Source organism: Toxotes jaculatrix, chromosome 2 (genome assembly GCF_017976425.1).
Source record: "Toxotes jaculatrix isolate fToxJac2 chromosome 2, fToxJac2.pri, whole genome shotgun sequence".
In the NCBI taxonomy this organism is placed as follows: domain Eukaryota; kingdom Metazoa; phylum Chordata; class Actinopteri; family Toxotidae; genus Toxotes; species Toxotes jaculatrix.
The window spans coordinates 4,516,122-4,535,736 of record NC_054395.1 but is presented as its reverse complement, the minus strand read 5'-3'; the positions used below and the strand labels follow the sequence as shown (position 1 = coordinate 4,535,736).

General features: G+C 42.4%; 2 protein-coding genes across 5 annotated transcripts; one reads left to right on the top strand and one right to left on the bottom strand.

Moving 5' to 3' along the window:
• The first annotated feature begins 68 nt into the window (after window positions 1-68).
• On the top strand, window positions 69-9,828 carry LOC121198434 (serine/threonine-protein kinase 38). 2 transcript variants are annotated; one of them, XM_041062596.1, is made up of 14 exons: window positions 69-123; window positions 1,599-1,736; window positions 2,285-2,336; window positions 2,748-2,870; window positions 3,251-3,334; window positions 3,439-3,562; window positions 3,794-3,948; window positions 4,362-4,464; window positions 4,750-4,811; window positions 5,408-5,525; window positions 5,644-5,767; window positions 6,009-6,104; window positions 6,566-6,660; window positions 6,754-9,828. In XM_041062596.1, the coding sequence occupies exons 2-14, from the start codon at window positions 1,606-1,608 to the stop codon at window positions 6,888-6,890; spliced, it is 1,404 nt and encodes a 467-aa protein (XP_040918530.1). In that variant the 5' UTR covers window positions 69-123; window positions 1,599-1,605; the 3' UTR covers window positions 6,891-9,828. The 2 variants fall into 2 exon arrangements, with proteins under 2 accessions (XP_040918530.1, XP_040918520.1); XM_041062586.1 differs by having other exon boundaries at window positions 4,362-4,473.
• Window positions 9,829-11,071: 1,243 nt separating this feature from the next.
• On the bottom strand, window positions 11,072-18,667 carry LOC121198665 (mitochondrial carrier homolog 1-like). Of its 3 annotated transcripts, XR_005896359.1 has the most exons (13): window positions 18,515-18,667; window positions 17,010-17,094; window positions 16,815-16,921; window positions 16,390-16,452; window positions 15,819-15,876; window positions 15,506-15,557; window positions 15,336-15,395; window positions 15,138-15,231; window positions 13,289-13,336; window positions 13,136-13,203; window positions 12,981-13,056; window positions 12,196-12,493; window positions 11,072-12,103 (listed from the first exon to the last, which is right to left on the bottom strand). XR_005896359.1 is itself a non-coding variant. In XM_041062948.1 (12 exons), the coding sequence occupies exons 1-12, from the start codon at window positions 18,665-18,667 to the stop codon at window positions 12,419-12,421; spliced, it is 939 nt and encodes a 312-aa protein (XP_040918882.1). In that variant the 3' UTR covers window positions 11,072-12,418. The 3 variants fall into 3 exon arrangements, 2 of the variants coding, with proteins under 2 accessions (XP_040918882.1, XP_040918892.1); XM_041062948.1 differs by having other exon boundaries at window positions 11,072-12,493; XM_041062958.1 differs by having other exon boundaries at window positions 11,072-12,493; window positions 16,390-16,449.
• Window positions 18,668-19,615: the final 948 nt, after the last annotated feature.

Below are 19,615 nucleotides of genomic sequence, written 5' to 3'. Positions count from 1 at the left end.
GAGGCAAAACCACAAAGAAGAAGAGGCTTTGGCCACTAGGTGTCCCACTGACTTCTGACTGACGGTGACGCAACACTCGCTAACGCAGAGGAAGAGACGGCAGACACCGCACCTTCGACCAAGGTAAGCGAACAAAGACCAAGTAAAAAATACAGAATAAAAGGGCTAAAAGACCGTGTGTTTTTTGTTATGCTTTAGATCATTATCATACTAAACGAGCGGTCGACATATTCTTTCTTATACTGTTGTATTTCAAAACAAATGACTCAAGGTATTTTAGCACATAAGTAGCTAACGTTGGCTAGCTAACTTTCCCTTCGCTGTTTGCTTTGGTTAACTTCGGGTTGTCAAGTTCGTGAAAATGTATATTGAGAATTTCCGACGAAAGCTTTCAAAATAAAATTCACAATAACGACCAGGGTATGAAACGGTCGTTTCTAAAAACTGGAGTCTTATTTTGAGTGAAGTATCCGGTATTATTCTTACTTTCTCTGCTCACTTCACGCACCCAGGAACTTTAATAGCTAACTAGCAAGCTAACTAATGTTAGCCGATTAAAGTTTTTGTTTTTAAGGCTTTAGGCTAACGGAAACTACGCAAACTTAACCATATAAACTGTAATTGAACCAAGATCACGTTAAAGTACGTTAAGTATTCAGTTAAATTATTATCTATTCATAATCCGTTGCTCTTTAGATAGTTTATGGCATGAATGGCTACGTTGCTAACGAACAACTTTAAGGCTACGTGTTGTTGACACTGGCTCGGTCGGTCTGTTTTTGACAAGAGCTGAACAAGATTAGCCAAACTTCATCATTCATTTTTTCTGAATAGACACCAACACTGTATATCTTGTTCCTTTTTGTGGGTACGACGCGACGAGTTCTCGTTCAGATTCTGTACAAATGTAACGTTAACTCCATTTTCTATGAAACGCTAAATATGTACTTGTTTATCATTATTACAAAGCTCCCGTTCTCATTATTCGCTGATATCACGAGTTCCGCCTTTCCATTCATGCTTACTGCATGGTTTATGTTGTTTAGATTATACTTAGCAAGTTCTTACATTTTCTAACATTAACAGAAGAAAATCGTTTACTTATGCCAAGAGGTTGGCATCACTGGTTTCAAAACTTTTGGAAGCAAAGTTTGCCACTATAACCTGCAGCAGTTACTGTGTATTGGTCAGTCAAACAGCTGTAACTGAGTTACTGCAGTTGCTGCACAGGCTCCATATTTTCAAATAACGCACCACAACCACCAGCAACAGATTAACTATACAGGCTTCAATTACAAATACACCTGTTGTGCAGTTATTTGATCAACGTTAGCGTCAGCCTCAAAGCTTCCATCTTTCTCACAGGACTCCACCATTATCAGTTGCACAAATTAGATTTCCCCATCATTGCTTCATAACTGCACTGCTGTCACAATGTTATCAACATTGTTCTGGTCAGGCAGTAGAGCCAGCAGACTTCTTCCTCTTTTTTGCTCAGTCTGTGTGGCAGCAGTCTGAATTGACATAATTTTCCAGTAGTGTGGACAGTGTAGTGTGGGTGGCTGTCCACCCACTTTGTCGTCTTTGCACATTTCCAGGTAAAGCATGGCGATGACCGGCCAGAGCTCGTGCTCCTCCATGAGTAACCACACTAAGGAGCGGGTCACCATGGCCAAAGTGACCCTGGAGAACTTCTACAGCAACCTCATCGCCCAGCACGAGGAGAGAGAGATGAGGTAACATCCACAGATTTCAGATCAGATGGAGTTTTTGCAGCACTTTGCACTGATGTGTTGTCCACCTTCAGGTTTTAATTCCAGGCTAAAACATTCTAACAGTGTTAAAGTAAAATGATGGCTTCCTCTGCTTATACTTTAATACACACACACATACATTAAAATTAAGGTTAAGATTAAGAGATACTTTATACATACAAATAAATATGATTTTTTTTGTGCTTGTTTTTCATCAGGGGTTGTGGTTTATGTCAGAATTTAGCTGAGGCCACTTCCCGTTATGATAGATTACATCAGAGTACATTGATGCTTTTGTTGCTTTTTGTTTTTTATTGTCAGCCAGAGGATGAACATTTATCAGGTTTCGACTGATACATAACTGATATCTCCTTTTGCTTGACAGTGATTTCTGGATATTGCTTTTGTTTTGTTTTTTTTTCACTCAATTGTTGTTTCTGCCTTATTGCAAATGTAACTGATATTATGGGATGTGCATGCACTATTACTCTAGCTATAAAACAATGGTAACAGTCAAATTGTCTTTTCAGACAGCAGAAGCTGGAGAAAGTGATGGATCAGGAAGGCTTAGCTGATGAAGAGGTGAGTGACAGATACACACGTCCAGTATTTTCCCAGCATGCTCTGCACCAATATGGGAGAGTTCACTTGTGGGAACTGAGGTTTTGAGTTCTGTCACAGCGTTGCTGTAAAGTGATTGATTTTTATTTTCTTTGAGTGAACAGTAAGAATTTATAAGGGTTGTCCTCACGAGTTTTCGATGCAGTGCTGCCCCACTGTACAGATGTGGCAGATGTCTTACATTCAGAGCAGTGTAGCTTGAGGGAAGAGTTTGGAATTTTTGAACTCCTTTTCTATTTTACAACTCACTACAAAAATTTGATAGGTAGATCTGTTTATTTTCATCCATCATTTAGCTAAGAATGATGTCAAGTAGCGAGTGTATGTCACACAGAATTGTGTGTATTTAAAAGTGGGGTTTGTGCTCTGCAGAAACGTATCCGGCGTTCTCAGCATGCAAGGAAAGAGACAGAGTTTCTGCGTCTGAAACGTACTCGACTGGGTCTGGAGGACTTCGAGTCCCTGAAGGTGATTGGCCGAGGAGCTTTTGGAGAGGTAAAAACCTGTTACCTAAAACATTATTCCCATGTGCAAATGTGATCCTCAGAGTGCAAAACACAAAGTCACAAAACTCTCACTTCTCATTTATACCCAGTGAAATGAGATAAATACTCTTCTGACATTTGAAACAGCAGAGACATACTGTCTCACCTGAGACAGAGACCACCACACTGACCTCACCAGAGCTCTTTAAATAAGAACACAGAGCCACAGCTCTGCCTCACTATCTGCTCCTCCAAATGTTTTTTTTGTAGCTGAAATCCACCAACCCACCAACTGTATTTCAGCACTATTTTAAAGTGTCTGTTTTTTTCCATTGGTCAGGCCTCTGTCAGGTTGGTATGAGCTTTGTTGTGTTTGTTGTTTGCCTCCAGGTTCGTCTGGTGCAGAAGAAAGACACAGGTCATGTGTATGCCATGAAGATCCTCCGCAAAGCTGACATGCTGGAGAAAGAACAGGTGAGGCAGCAAAATACACACCCAGGAATATGACTGTTGCTTCTGTTGGGCATCTTTGAATCTGTGTGTGTTTTGGTGTGTGTGCCTGCCTGTCTGTCTGTTAGGTTGGTCATATCCGTGCTGAGCGGGATATTCTGGTAGAGGCAGACAGCCTGTGGGTGGTCAAAATGTTCTACAGCTTCCAGGATAAGATGAACCTGTACCTCATCATGGAGTTCCTGCCTGGAGGTATGAACCAACCCCCCCTCCCTCCCCACACACACACACACACACACACACACACACACACACACACACACACACACACACACACACACACACACACACACACACACACACTCACACACTCACACACACTCACACACACTCACACACACACACACACACACACTAGCCTTTGACACCACAGGATTGTCTCACTTCTACAAACATTCCATATCCATTCTGTTGTATCCGCAGGAGACATGATGACCCTGCTGATGAAGAAGGACACCCTTACAGAAGAGGCCACTCAGTTCTACATAGCAGAGACGGTGCTGGCCATCGACTCCATCCACCAGCTGGGCTTCATCCACCGAGACATCAAACCTGACAACCTGCTGCTGGACTCCAGGGTGATTGATGTTTAAAAGCCTTCTCCATCACAATGATCCTGTCCTCTTTCAGATTTTCTTGGACTTCCTATTGAACAAATGACTGCATCATTTCAACTTTATTTCTGTGTAAAGCTGATGCATAATGTTGGTTTACATTTTGTTTGTTATACAACAATGAAAGAGGAGTCAGCCTTAGAGAAAGTAGGAAAGAACACATAGAAAAACAGTCACACAGGATTTAGTCAGAACCCCTGTTTTTACCTTCCCCAGTCTGCACATGTATCACACACTGAGCTTTACTGTGGTTTCATTTGCTCTTGATGATGATGACGGCGTGGGAGACTTAGCTTGCAGCCCTTCAGTTCTTGAGAGTGGGCTCGTACTGTGTGCTGCAGATTCAGTTGTTATAATAGTGTGCTTTGTGTTTCCAGGGTCATGTGAAGCTGTCTGACTTCGGTCTGTGCACTGGCCTGAAGAGGGCTCACCGTACGGAGTTCTACAAAAACCTGAACCACAGCCTGCCCAGTGACCTCAGTAAGCAAAGTCAGGCAACCTTTTCCATTTCTATCAACTATAGCTTGCATGCAACCTCAGCCACTCGCATTTATTCATGTTTGCTGACTCATTACAGCAAAACAACCAGTGTGTCATTTTTCTATTCATATAATGGATCCCTGTAGAATTAAACTGTTTTCCAGCTAAAATGAACCAGGAGTGAGTCCATACTGGTTCAGATTCAGCACATGTGTGTGATATCCATGTGTTTAATGCATCAGTAGGGTCACGACCTTTAATACCGAGCCGGTCCTGTCTCCACAGCTTTCCAGAACATGAACTCCAAGAGGAAAGCAGAGACCTGGAAGAGGAACAGGAGGCAGCTGGTAGGTCTGAACACATGTGATTACACTTCTCGGTGTTTTGGACATATGTCAACATGTCAAGAGCTGGCTTCTCATCCCTGTTTATGACAATTATGTAATATTAGCAAGTGAATATACACAGCAGGTTTTTACCTTCACCAGAGGTAAAACATTTTCCCAAGAAGAAATGATTCAGGAAATCTGAATCCTTTTGAATTCCTTATTAAATTCATTTGGCTTCAGCTTTCAGGAAAGGCAAGACACTTCCTGCTGTCAGGTTTTGTCGAACTAAAAAAAACAGGTGAACAGACGAGGGGATATTTTCAGTGGAATGAATCTTTTCGTAAAAGTTCATGTCTTTGATTTTTAAACCTCCAAAAACCAAATATTTCTCTATTACTTTTAAAAATTTGTTCCTAAATGAGCAGCAGTGTCTGACAAAGAGTGTTAGTTATTATTTATTAAAACCTTAGTCTGTGTGTGTGTTTGTGGTCGAATCAGATTTGATTGACAGTGACCTGGAAACATCAGCAGACACACACATTTTGACTCAGACTTTCCTAAATCCTGATTGGTTCATGGATGAACGTACTCTAATGTGCTTTGTGGTGTCTCAGGCTTTCTCCACAGTGGGAACCCCAGACTACATCGCTCCAGAGGTCTTCATGCAGAATGGATACAACAAACTCTGTGACTGGTGGAGCTTGGGTGTCATCATGTATGAGATGCTGATAGGTAATGAGTCAGAGACGTGATGGAATAATAGCCACCTTCATTTGCCTTCAGGGGCCTTCAGACCAGACCAGATGTGGTCTAAATGATGATGGGTGTTTGCTTTCCTGGCTGTCTGCAGGTTACCCTCCGTTCTGCTCAGAGACGCCTCAGGAGACGTACAGGAAAGTGATGAACTGGCGAGAGACGCTCACCTTTCCCCCAGAAGTTCCTATATCAGAGAAGGCCAAAGACCTCATCCTCAGGCAGGAACACACCTCCGTTCATCTTTGATCACTCTCACATGCTGCCTAGTCATAGATGCAGCAGCTAATCAGTCCCTGATACCTGTGTTTGTACTTGCATTGCATAAGGACAATGGATATATTGTATTGTTGTGAACATGTCAGAGTTAACTAATAGCACCTAACACCTAAAGCAGTTTGTATGGAGTCACTGTGTGTGTGTTTGTGTGTGTGATGCTAAGTGAACACATGTTGTGAGCAGGTTCTGCTGTGAGGAGGAGCACAGGATCGGGGCTGCAGGTGTGGAGGAGATCAAATCCAATCCCTTCTTTGAGGGGGTGGATTACGACCATATCAGGTGAGGACTGTCTTCAAATGCTCATGTTAGGGACAGATATTGAAATGGAGACATGTGAAATCTATCCTTGGTGTTAGATAATCAATATTTTGGTCACTTCAGTCATAAGTTTACTTGTGTGAGTATATTGCGAGTCAACAAATCAGTTGTCCGTACTTTGATGCGCAGTAGAGTACTGAATATTTGTTGGTCTGTGGCTGTGAGCACCAGTTTTGTCTTATTGTGTCAGTTATTTTTTGTGGTGGATTGATGTGATCAGTGCTTCATGTCTCAGTCTGTGTTTCAGCTCTGACTTGGCTTCATGAAACAGCTCAAATCTTTGATCCTGGTTTAAGTCTAACATGTTAACCAGCTCAGATGATCCACTGATCCTCTCACAGCTTGCTGAGTTCTGAAAATGCAATATTTCACTCTGTGATTTGTCCAAACCTTGTCTCTAACTTCACCGATCTGTCCTCCAGGGAGAGACCTGCTGCCATTCCCATAGAGATCAAAAGCATCGACGACACCTCCAACTTCGATGAGTTCCCTGATTCAGATATCCTCACCCCAACAAGTACTCCACCTGTTTCTGATTCACACATTTCATACTTGTGTCCTCTGCTGTGAAATTCTTAAAAACCCTTTTCCTCCTCCTCGTCTTTTTCAGCCACCCAGGTGTCCAACCAGACCGAGGCGGACCTGAAGAACAAGGACTGGGTCTTCATCAACTACACCTACAAACGCTTCGAAGGCCTGACCGCCCGAGGAGCTATACCGTCCTACATGAAGTCAGGGAAGAGATGAGCACCAACACCACCGTGAAACCTGAACGAGTTGTCCAAACCCCTGCTGTGTAAAGAACTTCAGCCCTGAGAGGAGAACGCTGCCTGTTCTCCCTGTCACCTGACTGACGAGGATTCTTTAAAGTAATAACAGGGCTCAGTTTCATCCGTTGCTTTCCACTGTAGGAACCGCTGCCTTCATTTCTGCAGGTCTTCACTTTCTCCGATGCTTCCGAGGGTACCTTCCTACTTCCAGCTCAACAACGAAGACTGAAACTGGGATTAAAGTGATTGATTGTGATTCTCTCCACTGGCTTTTTAAAGCAGTGGATGCAGTGGGATGTCTTCACTCTGATACCAGCATCATTTACATTCCCTCTCTGCAAACCAGCAGCAGTCTGTTAGTCCCACCGGGCGTCCCTCACCTTTATAAACCGGGACATCCGCTCTCCGCTCACCGTTTCATGTTGACTTATCAACTCAAACATTGCATTAAGTCGTCACTTGAAGTGAATCAGGTGCTCTTCAGGGATTCTGTCCAAATGTTTCTCGCAGCGAGGCTTCTCTAAAGTGCTGCTGGCTTCTTCAGACCACCTAACCAAAGACCTGTGAGCTGAACGACGTCTCTGCTCCGCCTCTCCGTCACGTCACGTCTTAGAACTTAGAGCTGTGGCTTTTTATAGACTATTATTTGCTGACTAAGATTTGCCTGTTGAAACGCGTGAATATATAAGAATGATGCATTTTGTGGAACAAACACAAGAGCCTTGTTACATTTTCACAGTGACCCACTCACGTTCAGTTACCGTTTAGCACCTTATGGGATGTTTGATCCCGCTCCAGTCCAGTCAGGCCTACAGCTCATCAGTTTGTGTTATTAGACTAGAAAAGAAAAGTTGTGTCCACACGTGGGTTTTAACGGGGGGCCGGGGTGGGGGGGTTGCTGCATCTCAGACTGTCACCATTTCCACACAAAAGTGTCTCCATTTGACCATTTTCATGCCACTAACGTGTAATGAGTCAACACATCCTCCCATTCAGACTCAGCAGCTGCAGTATGAATGGATATGTTACTGCTGCAGGTCAGAGCACTCAGCCCCATCGGCTGTCAGCCTCTCACTGTCTGTCGTGGGTTGGGGCTGGTTGGCCCGGGAACCTCGTTCAGCGTGATGTGTGTGTCTCACCCAGAGGAACGGGGACATTGTCTCTGGAAAGACGTGTCGCAGCTGCGTTTTTTTTTAATATTTCAGATTGAGTCTGAATGAGATCTCAGACGTGTGTGGCCTTTATGAGAATAAATAACGACTTCATGAGAAATGGCCGCACATGATCCTGGACGTGGAGATATGATTGATGGTGTAAATGGTGTCAGACTGCTCAGCTGTTACCCCCCCCCCCCCCCCCCCCCCACCCCCACCCTCTGCCCCCCCCCCCCCCCCCCCCCCCAGCCTTTGTTTCAGTTCTGTTGCAGTTTCTTGTTTAAATGGTCAGGTCTCCTTCGGATGATGATGATGTGTTCACAGGACATTGGATTGGTTAGGTTGAATTAGGTTGATGAACTATATATATATGTATATATATATATAGATATAGATGTGTAGCAGTGTGATGGTTCATTGCTGAGGTCAAGAGGCTTGAAGTTGATTTCAGCAGGAGGGAAGCTTTTAGCATTGCTTTTGTTGCTTTAGATGTTTTGTTTTGTTTTTTTCTGAGAGACACTCACTCAGCGTCTGACAGAGTGACTCCACCGTGTAGCAGCAGTGGAGTGAGCACAGGGCTAAACAGTTTCCAGTGAACACAATATCCAAAATGCTGTCATTCAGAATGAATGTAGATGAAGTTTTATGGAGTCACAATAATTTTGCCACAGTAATTCCAAAATGCTGTTTGTGTGAATGTAGTCTGGATTTTTTTTTTTTTTTGGGTCATCTTTGCCCTGACACGAGGTATAACTATGGAAGCTTATTTCCCCTGGAATGAAATGTTGGAATGGTAAATGTTTTTTTTTTTTTCCAAAGTCACAATTATGAACATACTATTATGTTGTTGACATAGTAAATTTCTTATTTTAGACTTAGTCAGAATTTTTTTACTGAAATATCACATTTCAAAATAAAATTGTGTAGCATGTCATAACTTCGTACATTAAAATTTTGACTTTTCCTATATGATAATATACATTTTGTATAGATGAGTCAGAATGACACGTCCAACGTTTCTCTCTGCTTGACTTCAGACATGATGAAGTATTTTATAATTGTGACTTTTAAAAAAATGCTAAGCTTTGTTCTGTTCTAATTCTTAGTTGTGACTTGCTGTCGTTCCTCACGTCTTCGTCTTTTTCCCCTCGTCTCTTGGCAGAAATGAGCTTCCATATATAACAGTTCAGTCTGAAGGTTTTTCCGATTGTCTATTATAGCAACGTTGTGCGTTCAGGTAGTGTGTAGATGAAGCTCAGCACATTGTAACAGATGTTAGGAAAGCACACAGCAGAGCTTTTTTTTTTCTATGGCAGGGGTCAAAGCTCCTGCTCCGCATGCTTTTACCAAACAGCAGATGAGTCGGCTTAAAGCAATAGAGCATGTGGAATGGTTTTATTGATGATGCCACTTGGTGTGTGTGTTTGTGTGTGTGTGTGTGTGTGTGTGTGTGTGTGTGTGTGTGTGTGTGTGTGAGAGAGAGAGAGAGAGAGCGGGTGAGATTTCAGATGGTGGGTGATGATGTGATCATGCTCAGTAACACCAGTGCAGTGTGGGGCTGCTTGAAGGTCTGTATGTTGTTTTCTACAGTTACTGCTCAGATGAGTGTGTGTGTGTGTGTGTTTGCTGTGCTGGTGTCATCATATACCACGCTGAGGGGTTATGGGAAAGTGAGTGTACATTATTTAAACCACTGTTGTCTTTGTAGCGTGTGGCTGTTGTATTGTTTCTGCTATTGACAATGAATTACTCTGCACTTCCTGTGTTGTGTCTTCCTTCACAACATTTGAATGAATGGTGGCTCGGTTTCTTCGTTGGGATTTAGGAGGACGGCGCTGGACGTGCAGCACTCAGAGGACAGTCCAGAGCAGTGCTGTGTCCACTTGAGCTTTGACTGAAGTCAGACTGAGGTCCCAGTGAGGACTCAAGATGAGACTCCCTAAAAACAGGACAACTTTTGAAACTTAAAAGCAAAAATATTCAAGTGCCAGGTTTTGACTCCTGTTACCTGTACTCCAAACAGACTGAGGTAGGCCTCATATGAGGACATACATACAGACATATGGGAAAAGTCCAAATATAAGTGCAAAAACATACTAACACTGCTGTATGTAGCTGTTTACTGTTTTGTATAGTTTTTATTCTTACCGTTCTCCCTCCTGTGCTTGTTGAAGCTGCATCCAGCTTTAAACATTCGATTCATCAGCTGCAACGTTCCTGCTCTGTTCTGTACATGGGTTAGGGGTTAGTCCAACTTTTCTCCACCTTCACTGTCTCCTTTTCACCTAGTTCTTTGCCACTCGGGACAGTCTGGTGTTACTAACAGTTATGATGGAGAGCTAAAGAGCTGATTATATCCACACCTCCGCTGGAGATGACTGCGGTTTTTGCATCTTTATTTGGTTGAATTAAATAACAAAAAAGTATGGGAAAATAAGTTCCATACTTTTTAGTAATTACATGCTTTAATACAGCAGATCTTCATCTCAGAATTTTAGTAAAACTTTTAACTTAATCTCACCATAACTTTTATAACTCTGAAGTAGCTGTTGATAATGAGACAAGAGATGAGCATGAACTGAACACTGCTGAGTTGGAAATTTTTTATTTCCATAAGAACTAAGGGAAAAACAAATGAGAGGAACAATCACAACACAATTCTGTGAATAAAAAAAAAAAAAAACAAAACACCCAGACAGACAGAACATCATCCATTCACCATGTGGCAGGTTATTCCTTCAGGGAACACACACATCATCCAACCAGGACATCCACAGGTGTGGTGTTAAACCAGCCCTGTGGGGACACATTTGAACGTAACACAGGTTGTGTGTTACGGAATTTTAAAAGAAGTTTTTATCATAAAAATATTTGAACGTCACAAAAAGCAAAAAGAAAATTCTGACAACTTCAGGATATAAAATTAAAATTTAGGAAATGTACGACTACACATAATCATGTAAAGGGATTTTCCATGCACTTCTGCCACACATATATTTATATATTTATAATTATTTTTTCCCATGTTTTTTTTTTTTTTGGAATCATTGACTTTAAACTTTAAAAAAAAGTTCTGAATTGCAGAGAAAGAACGAAGCCTTTTCAGGTCAGTGTATCCTGATCAATCTGAGCCTCCAGCGGCTGCATCTGACTGACACTCAGGATGGTGTGGGTGGGACGTTAATGACTGGTAATGACAGGCTGATGGGAGGAAGTGGAGTGGGGTCAGAGAGGTTTAATACATGAAGGATGATTTATTTTGTTAATACTTGTTTGACTGGTTGTCGTGTGTTTATCAGAGCGATGCTGGGGGAGGTATTTCCATCGGAATCAGATAGATTCTTCTTTAGCAAACACTACGACATTACAATGGTTTTATCAGAAGTAAAAACACTATGAGCAGAAGCTTCTTTTTTTTTCCTGAGAACATTTTTTTTAGATGTGAAACAGTTCAGGACATGAGTCTGTTGGACAAACTGAGAATAATGTTAAATAAGGATGATAAAACCATGTGTATCAGACTCTGATATTCCCTCTTATATAAAGTTGGTTGGTGTTTTGTTTTCAGGGCAGAACTCAGGCACAGATTCCGGATCACTGGTCAAATATCTGAGCGGTTCTTTAACCTAAGTGTGACCGACGGACAGAGCTTCCTGCTACAGTGACAAACATCCACCGCTGTTTACACAGTGACATTAAACAGATCAGCTCTGTGTGCACTGCTCTGGGATCAGCTGCTCGTCTCTCTGTGTAACACAGAACGAGCTGCTGTTTGTGTTTCTGTGTCTGAGTCACAGTGGAGACTCACCTAGTTTAATTACACTATCACTATCACACTGCACAGCGCAGCTTGTAACACTGATTACTGTGTGACAGGCTGATTATTCCCTATCATATTATTATCATCACATTATTATCATCATATCAGCTGAGTAAGGTCAGTGAGGTCTGTAGGAATCCATGCTCTGAGCATCAGCTGTTCTTCCACTTAGAGATCAGACTTTACTGCAGTACCCATGAGCCTCAGCAGCTGTTGCTATGGAGAGGAAGACATGAAATCAGAGTTGTAGTGTACTGACACACTTGGCAGTCAAGAGCAGAAGCGCTGCACCGTGGATGTGTCCTCACCCGCACTGAACTCAACGTAAGCTCCTGTAACGAAAAGTCCGTTGGCACTCCATGAGCTGGGTCTCTGCTGCTCTCCTGCTACATCTGGATGCCACCAGCGGAGAGAGGCTGACAGGCTGGAGGGGAAGGGGTGGGATGGTTGGGGGGGAGGGAGGGGGTCTCTTTGGAATAGGTTTCTGAGCAGGAGGACGGCGAACGTCCCCAGCAGGCGATGATGACGTTGTCAGTCCTCGATGGAGGGCAAGGAGGTCACAGGCACCCGACGGAAAAAGAAGCTGGATCCTCTGAAGAGGTGACCCTGACAAACAGACAGATTGAAACACTTTGGAATCCAGACTAAGCTGCTGTACCCTCACTTCAATTCTCAGATTAATAAAAGAGCACTGAATTGCTATCAATTACCACGGAAAACTAAAAGTTGAAGCATTGTTTTAAAGTGGAACACCAGCACCTCGCTCTCTTTTAACCACACAGGTCACCATGGTAACCAAGACAGTATTGGTTACTGTGGTCTTTAACTCTGTGCTTTTCCTCTCTGGGTTCTCAACCAACCCGGCTGCAAACAGCCCCACCCTGAGACCTGTGTCTGACAGGTGTAAAGACAGGAGACAGGTCAGAACAGAGACAACTATGAGAATAAGACCCAGGTTGAAAAAGCCTGTGTGTCCTGTCTTTAGTGTCCTTTGGTGTCACTGCACTGGATGAATCACTCAGGCTCATCCAGTCTGAGGTGAGAGCTGAGCGTTTCCTCTGAATGAGCAGAGAGAGCAGCAGAGTGAACGTACCTTGTGACTCAGGTGATTCCAGCAGTGCAGCCAGGACGTAAAGATGGGAGAGCGAGGAGGAAGACCTGCAGCCAGGCTGACAACACAAAGCACAACCAATCAGAATGAAGCGTCAGGACTGTAGCCGGGATTTTAGAAATGAAGGGCGGACTCACCCACAGTTGTTGACTGCCATTAGATCAGCCACCAGCATGAACGGATATGTCAGAACACTTATTGCAATCTAGAGGAAAAAACCCAGTGTGTGAATCTGAAGTAATGAAACACAGGAGAACTATTTTAAACAACTGTCTGAATGTTGAACTTACGCCCATCACAAACTTAGTGTAGCTTCTTACTGCTGAGGCCTGACTGAACTGCAACACACACACACACACACACACACAAAGAGAGAGGTGACAGTGAACTGGCTCTGCACAGAACAGGGGATTTAACTACATGAAAAGTTATTTCACTTAGTGAATGAAAGGAAATATAATCTACCTGTAATTAACAAGACTTGACAGACCTTTGTAATTCATACCCGATACAACCTGACTGGATTAACCGGACTAGGTTGAGCTCACCTCACTACCCAGAACAGGATCCTGACAACTTCACATCTGATTCCAGGAGGCCAGAGCAAACAAACAAACAAAGACCAGGGCCTGTATCTATGAAGCATCTCAGAACCACTGCCAGGAATCATACTGGAAAACACTCCTACTCTACACAGAGACTTTATGATCATGTGCTGCAGTGGTGATTCGAAACTAAAGAAGGAAACTAACACCACTTTAGATCAAGGTTATACAGTAAATGAAAAATATGATGACATAATATACCATCAAACTGGTAAGACATTCAAGTGCCTTAAAACATCAATGCGGCCTGGATATAAAATTCAAATCGTGTGTAGTATGATTCAGCTGCATGAAATGATCCTGACAGTCCTGTTCAACCACATGCTTTTATAAGCTATAATACACACACACACACCACACCCTGCTCATACTGTACAGACACACACACACACAGCGATGCTGATGTTGAAGATTGTAGCCGAATGTTCTCCTCTACTGTCGCTTTCATCCACACTCCTTCTACATTCTCTCCATGTGAGAAAACACTGGTATTTCAGTGCTGTGAAACACACCCTAACACTGTCCAATACTAAAGCCCTGTCACTGCGTCACGGCTGCTTTCCCCTCGCCCTACAGTTAACACTGAGAGGACATGGGTTTCTGTAGAAAAATCATGCGTCGGTCTCAAAAGTCATTTGTTTTTGACAGAACAAATAACTGTCCTCATCATGTGGAACCCCACCTCCGGCAGCTCACAGGTGAGGAAGCCTCTGCCTCCTAAATACGGTCCGACAGTTATGAGAGTTGATAAAAGTAGGACTAAAAATCCATCACAGAGAATTTTTGACCAGTTAGGACTGACTTCCTGCTTGATAAATACAGGCCCAGGTAAAAAAAAAAAAAACTGAGGGGAAATGGAATTACTTGTACTATAATAGCTCTCATAGTAAGTTCAGTTTCTTACTCAATCAGTACAACAGTTACATCATACTCACTTCTCTGCTGCTCTGATTGTCTTTGTAACATACACACACACTTTTCATTCACTGATCATTTCCATTGCTTCTACTTTGCGGTTTCTTATTAACCCAACACTTCCTGCAGATGCTTTCATATTAAAAGCCCAGTCAGGAACAGAAGGAATCTGACCTGATCATTTTTCATTCATTTCATTACTGGTAATGTAACAGCGATTGAATACAAAAAAAAAAAAAAAAATGCACAGATGTGCCACACTGTGCCTCAAACACATGCTGTGTAGTTGTCAAACAGGAGCACTAGGGTGTGTGTCCTTTGTGTGTGTTTGCAAGGTGTGCCTTTCTCCTCATTGCATTTAAGGGAGGATCATGCAAATAGTTTGAGACGTTAACAGAGGCTGATAATGTATTCCCATGGATTTACTGAAGGAAGGAAATAGTTGTGATGGGAAGAAATGTGCATTCAATAGGCTTATACATATATACAGTATATATAGTTATCATCACAGACTGACGGCCTGTTGTTGCTTGTCTTACACTCTCTCTTCAACCATCCTTTCTCCTATTAAAAGACAGTGTAGTATATATGAGGGGAGGGTGGGGGGGGGTGGACTTACACTTTCGTCTACAGCATAGGTATTAATAAAGTGAGCCAGGAGGTTACAACACCACAGGAAGAGGACCTCTCCCAGCACATGGGGTATGAGACCACTGCAAACACACAAAACACTGTTCAGACTGGTGGAGGTCTAAGATCTAGGTTAATATGTAGTAAGAGTGTTACTGATGAACAGTGAAATTATGATATGACTCACACATAGAATCCAGAAACTCCTTCCTCCTTAAAAATCTTGATCATACAACTGAAGAGCCCACTGCAAACGTGACACAAACTGCATTAACATGTGCAAGTTCTGAATTTGAGCTTTTCTCTGTGCTCTTCTCAGTGGTAAAGTCATATCTGCAGCATCATACCAAGTCTTACCCATACTTAGCCTCTCTGCCGACAAACTGGGCCATACAACGCACTGACATAACTGCCAAAGGAAAACAAAAACAGCCAATCAGCCAGTATATGCAGATAACATGACACACAGGTGTATGGAGCAGAAAATGGACGGTGTAATCCTTTAAGTCATTTAACCAAAAAAAAAAAAAAAAGGGGTTTCCTGGTTTCAGCTTCCCAGTGTCAGGGTTACATTGTCAAACTGAACATCTTTCAGTCTCAGACATGTGAAGACATTGCTGGACATTTTCACAATAGTCTGACATTTGGCGCAGCATGGTGGAGGACATACCATGGAAAGGATGAGTGGCTACTCTGGACAGGCACTGGATGATCATCTCATGTGTGGTCTGGAGAGAGGAAAACAATTTGAAGAGAGAAAATGTACAGTATGAGGAAAACATCTCTTCATTTTCTGATGGATTAATGTGTTGAGTAGGGCACTTTTCTTGTAGTAGCAGTAGTGAAACAATACTTTTTGGTACCTTGCTGTGAGGAATATTAACATGTTTTTTCAACAAAAGAAGCCAAAGCCTTCAATTTTTAAATGTAAATAAATATGAACTAGCAGAAGTGACTGTACAGAAAATCTGGCTGAATAAAATATAGCCCAGCACTGTCTTATTATCAGTCCTATTATGATGATGATGATTATTATTATTATTATTATTATTATTGTGTTGAACTTAGTACCATGTTCTCTTTCCTCCTGCCACTGTGACCTACTTAAATAGATTCATTTCATACATTTAAATAGCAAAATGTCCAACAGGAAGCAGACAGTAAGTATAATGAGAACATTGCACTTCAATCACTTCAGTTAGACTCTCAATGAAAGAAGTCAGCAGCAGCTGTCCTCTCACCTCCTTGACCACTTTCCTGAGTGAAGTCTGCAGGTCATCTCTCTTAGACAGAAGCTCCACCTGCTGAATGAAGAAATTACTCTGAAGACCGTTCACTGCACCCAGAACTTTCAATTCTTTAAAACAACCTTTTACTCATGTAAGACTTTCTCTGAAAGATACGCAGTTGATCTGTTTAACTATTTGAAGGAAAACTGTAAACCTATGTTTACATTGGAGGAATTATTTTATTTCCACGTTAACAATCTCTTTCAGTTTATTCTTGAAGTCGAGCGTGGTTTAAACCGAGTCCAGTTCTGGGAATGTGCTGATGACTACTAAATACAACATGGTTTAAAAACATATTAACCTCAGCCTTCATATTAGAAAATAACCTGTTCAGCTTTAATGATACCTGCAGAGTCTTAGTCTCAGTCCTTGCTTACCTGTTTAACTTTGCCTCTGACCACGGTGGAGATGGCACTGGATACAATACGAGGTGAGAGGCCACGGAAGAGCCCCCTCTTTCCATCCACCTTCACAATGTGCTGTGCTGAAAACAAATTCATCTCCTGTCAGCTGCTGCTCTTCATCTATGTCCAGTGAAACAAGAGGATATTGAATAATCACACCTCACTCACCATAGGAGAAGAAGCCAGGCAAGTATAAGACTCTTCTTCCAAACATAGTTGTTCCCACAGTTGGGGGAAGAGGTTCATGTCCCACCTGGAAACAACAGTGATTGAGATTAAACCTAACCCTAACCCAGTGGGATGTTGAACATTTAGACGTTTGAAGAGGTTAATCCTCAACCTGTCTGAGTAAGATCATCAGTCTCCACCAGACTTGTTGTGTATTACATAATAAAGCTTTACTGAGTCTGTGCAGGTCATATCTTTACCTCACAATCCTGTGTTGAAACATACTGCTTTCAAAACCTTGCTCAAGCTGCCAGTACAAAGGGAAACTGGTGAGCTGAAGTTAGGGACCATCCATATAATGCATGTACCAAAGGTTGCCTCTTGCCTTTCTCATGTTGTCTAGATATTTAGATTGCTTGTACATTCCCTATTGTTGGGTTAAAATCACCCAGTATGATTTTTCATCTAAAGCTTTCAGCTTTCAGAGACCGATCAAAGCAATTTTAAGTTCACCTCTTCACATTAAATGAACCATCTCCAGATTTTGAATTAAATTCTGTCACAGTTGCAACTGACTCTGCTTCATCTAATCATAATCCTTCGAGTCTAGTTTGTTTTCCCTGTTCTTCACCAACACGTTCTTCACTAACATGTCCTGTCCTTCCAAAGCCTTTATTTCCCCTTTGTCGACCACTCTGTGTATCTGCCCCAGTCTTCACCTGACTCTGCCTGTCACTCACTCCCTCATCCAGCCCAGTTTATATAGAAAATCATACCTGCATATGTATTATGACTTGCTTTTCCTCAGTGTAGTTTTATTATCATTTCAACTTCCTCACAATTACACACATAGATTGGGGTAAATATTTACTTAGTCATGGAGTGTGCAATGATAGGGCAGTCAAACAATTCTAAAAAAAAAAAAAAAGGCAAGGCTGAGTTAAAGGCCTCAAAAACAAGCTAAAAAAAGGTCAAAAGTAGACAGGCAGGTAGCCATGATAAAAGACAGGTAACAGGTGGGAACGCTTGGCACAAGGCAACAAACATGGTGAGATGAGATGGTGAAAGTGTCTGTGTCTGCATCAGTGCAGCTTTACTGTGTAAGGAACAACAAAGGGCCGAGTGTCTGAATATCCAGCCTCCACCTGTCCACTACACAGTGAGAGCCAGGGCCATTCTCAGTCAAAACCGAGAAAACGTTTCACATATTTGCATGTGAATAATTATGTCGTCTTATTTGAGAAAAACTACTGACCGAAAATTGCATGAATACTGACAAATCTGGCAGATACTCGCACTTTTGAACCCCATTGCACTGAAACCTGTTAACAGAGGGAGACACCGCAGTAGGACTCCCCTTCTCAGATAAGGACCGTGGATGTGAAGACCATCTGCTAATCTGAATAAGTGCACTGCAGCATGAGGTGACATAAGAAGGAGTCAATAACAACACAGCAGAGGCGTTTTGTTCTGGCTACTGTTAGCTAGTTTGCTACATCAGCTACCTGGATTAGCAGCTTCACATATAACAGTGGATGTGTGACGGCTGTTACTCCCGCTCCCAGTAGCAGCACTGCGGTGTCCATGTCCACAGAGGTTTGGGTCGCATCCTGCTCACCACCGACCGCCTGACCGGACAGGTTTTCTGGCGATTCCATCTTTAATTAACGTCAAGCAGTGAGACGGTTCATTCCCGGTCAGCAGGGCTGCTGGAAAAACAACTTCCGCTTTAAACTTTCGAAATAATATTCAGCGCTACAGAGGCGATTTAAGTAGGGAACTGTTATATCCAATAAGACGCGGTTATAATAACTCTTACTTGGCTATGAAACGCAGCAAGAGCGCTGAAATCTCTTATCGTTTTTTTCAGAACTTGTTCTTTCTAAAATTAGCTGGCCGTTATCTGTCACGTGACAGCGGAACCAAAACACATGGGCGGAGTCTAGCTCGTGTCATCACATAAACAGACGTGTGCACCAAGTGGCAACCCAGCGTGACGTTACCGCAGTGGTTTGTGAACAGCCGCTTTAAAGCTTCGAGTTTGGCTATTTGGCCATCGCCATGTTGGTTTTTTGGAGCCAGAAGTTTCCATATTTGGACAAGGGGCGATGCTGGGGGAGGAGCGAGGGGCGGGTCTGAGTGAGAGCACGAGGACACTCTCCACACCCACCTACACCGGGAACATCACTTCCGTAATTCAAGGTAAACTAAGTGTTAAAGTAATCTTAGTAATCATCAATAAATATTACACATAAGAAGAGAAACTTTTAATGTTATAGTCGCTGAAGTCTGTTCCTGCTCTGATATTCCTTTGCACTCTGTAAAGCACTTTGAATTTCTTTGTAAATGAAATATGCTATATAAATAATTGTGCCTTGTCTTGCTGTGGAATATCTTTGTCCTGGCTTATAACAGAGACAGAGGGAAGAAGTGTGACCCATCTGTACCGTGACCATACATGATTACAATTTCTAAATCTTCTCCTCTGAGTCTGTTTGACAGCAAACAAGCACACTTCCCAAGAGGCCTGTCTAGCTCTTTAAGATTATGAACAACCTGATTTAAACTATCCATTCTTAAGATTCTGCAACTGTATATCAGCCTCA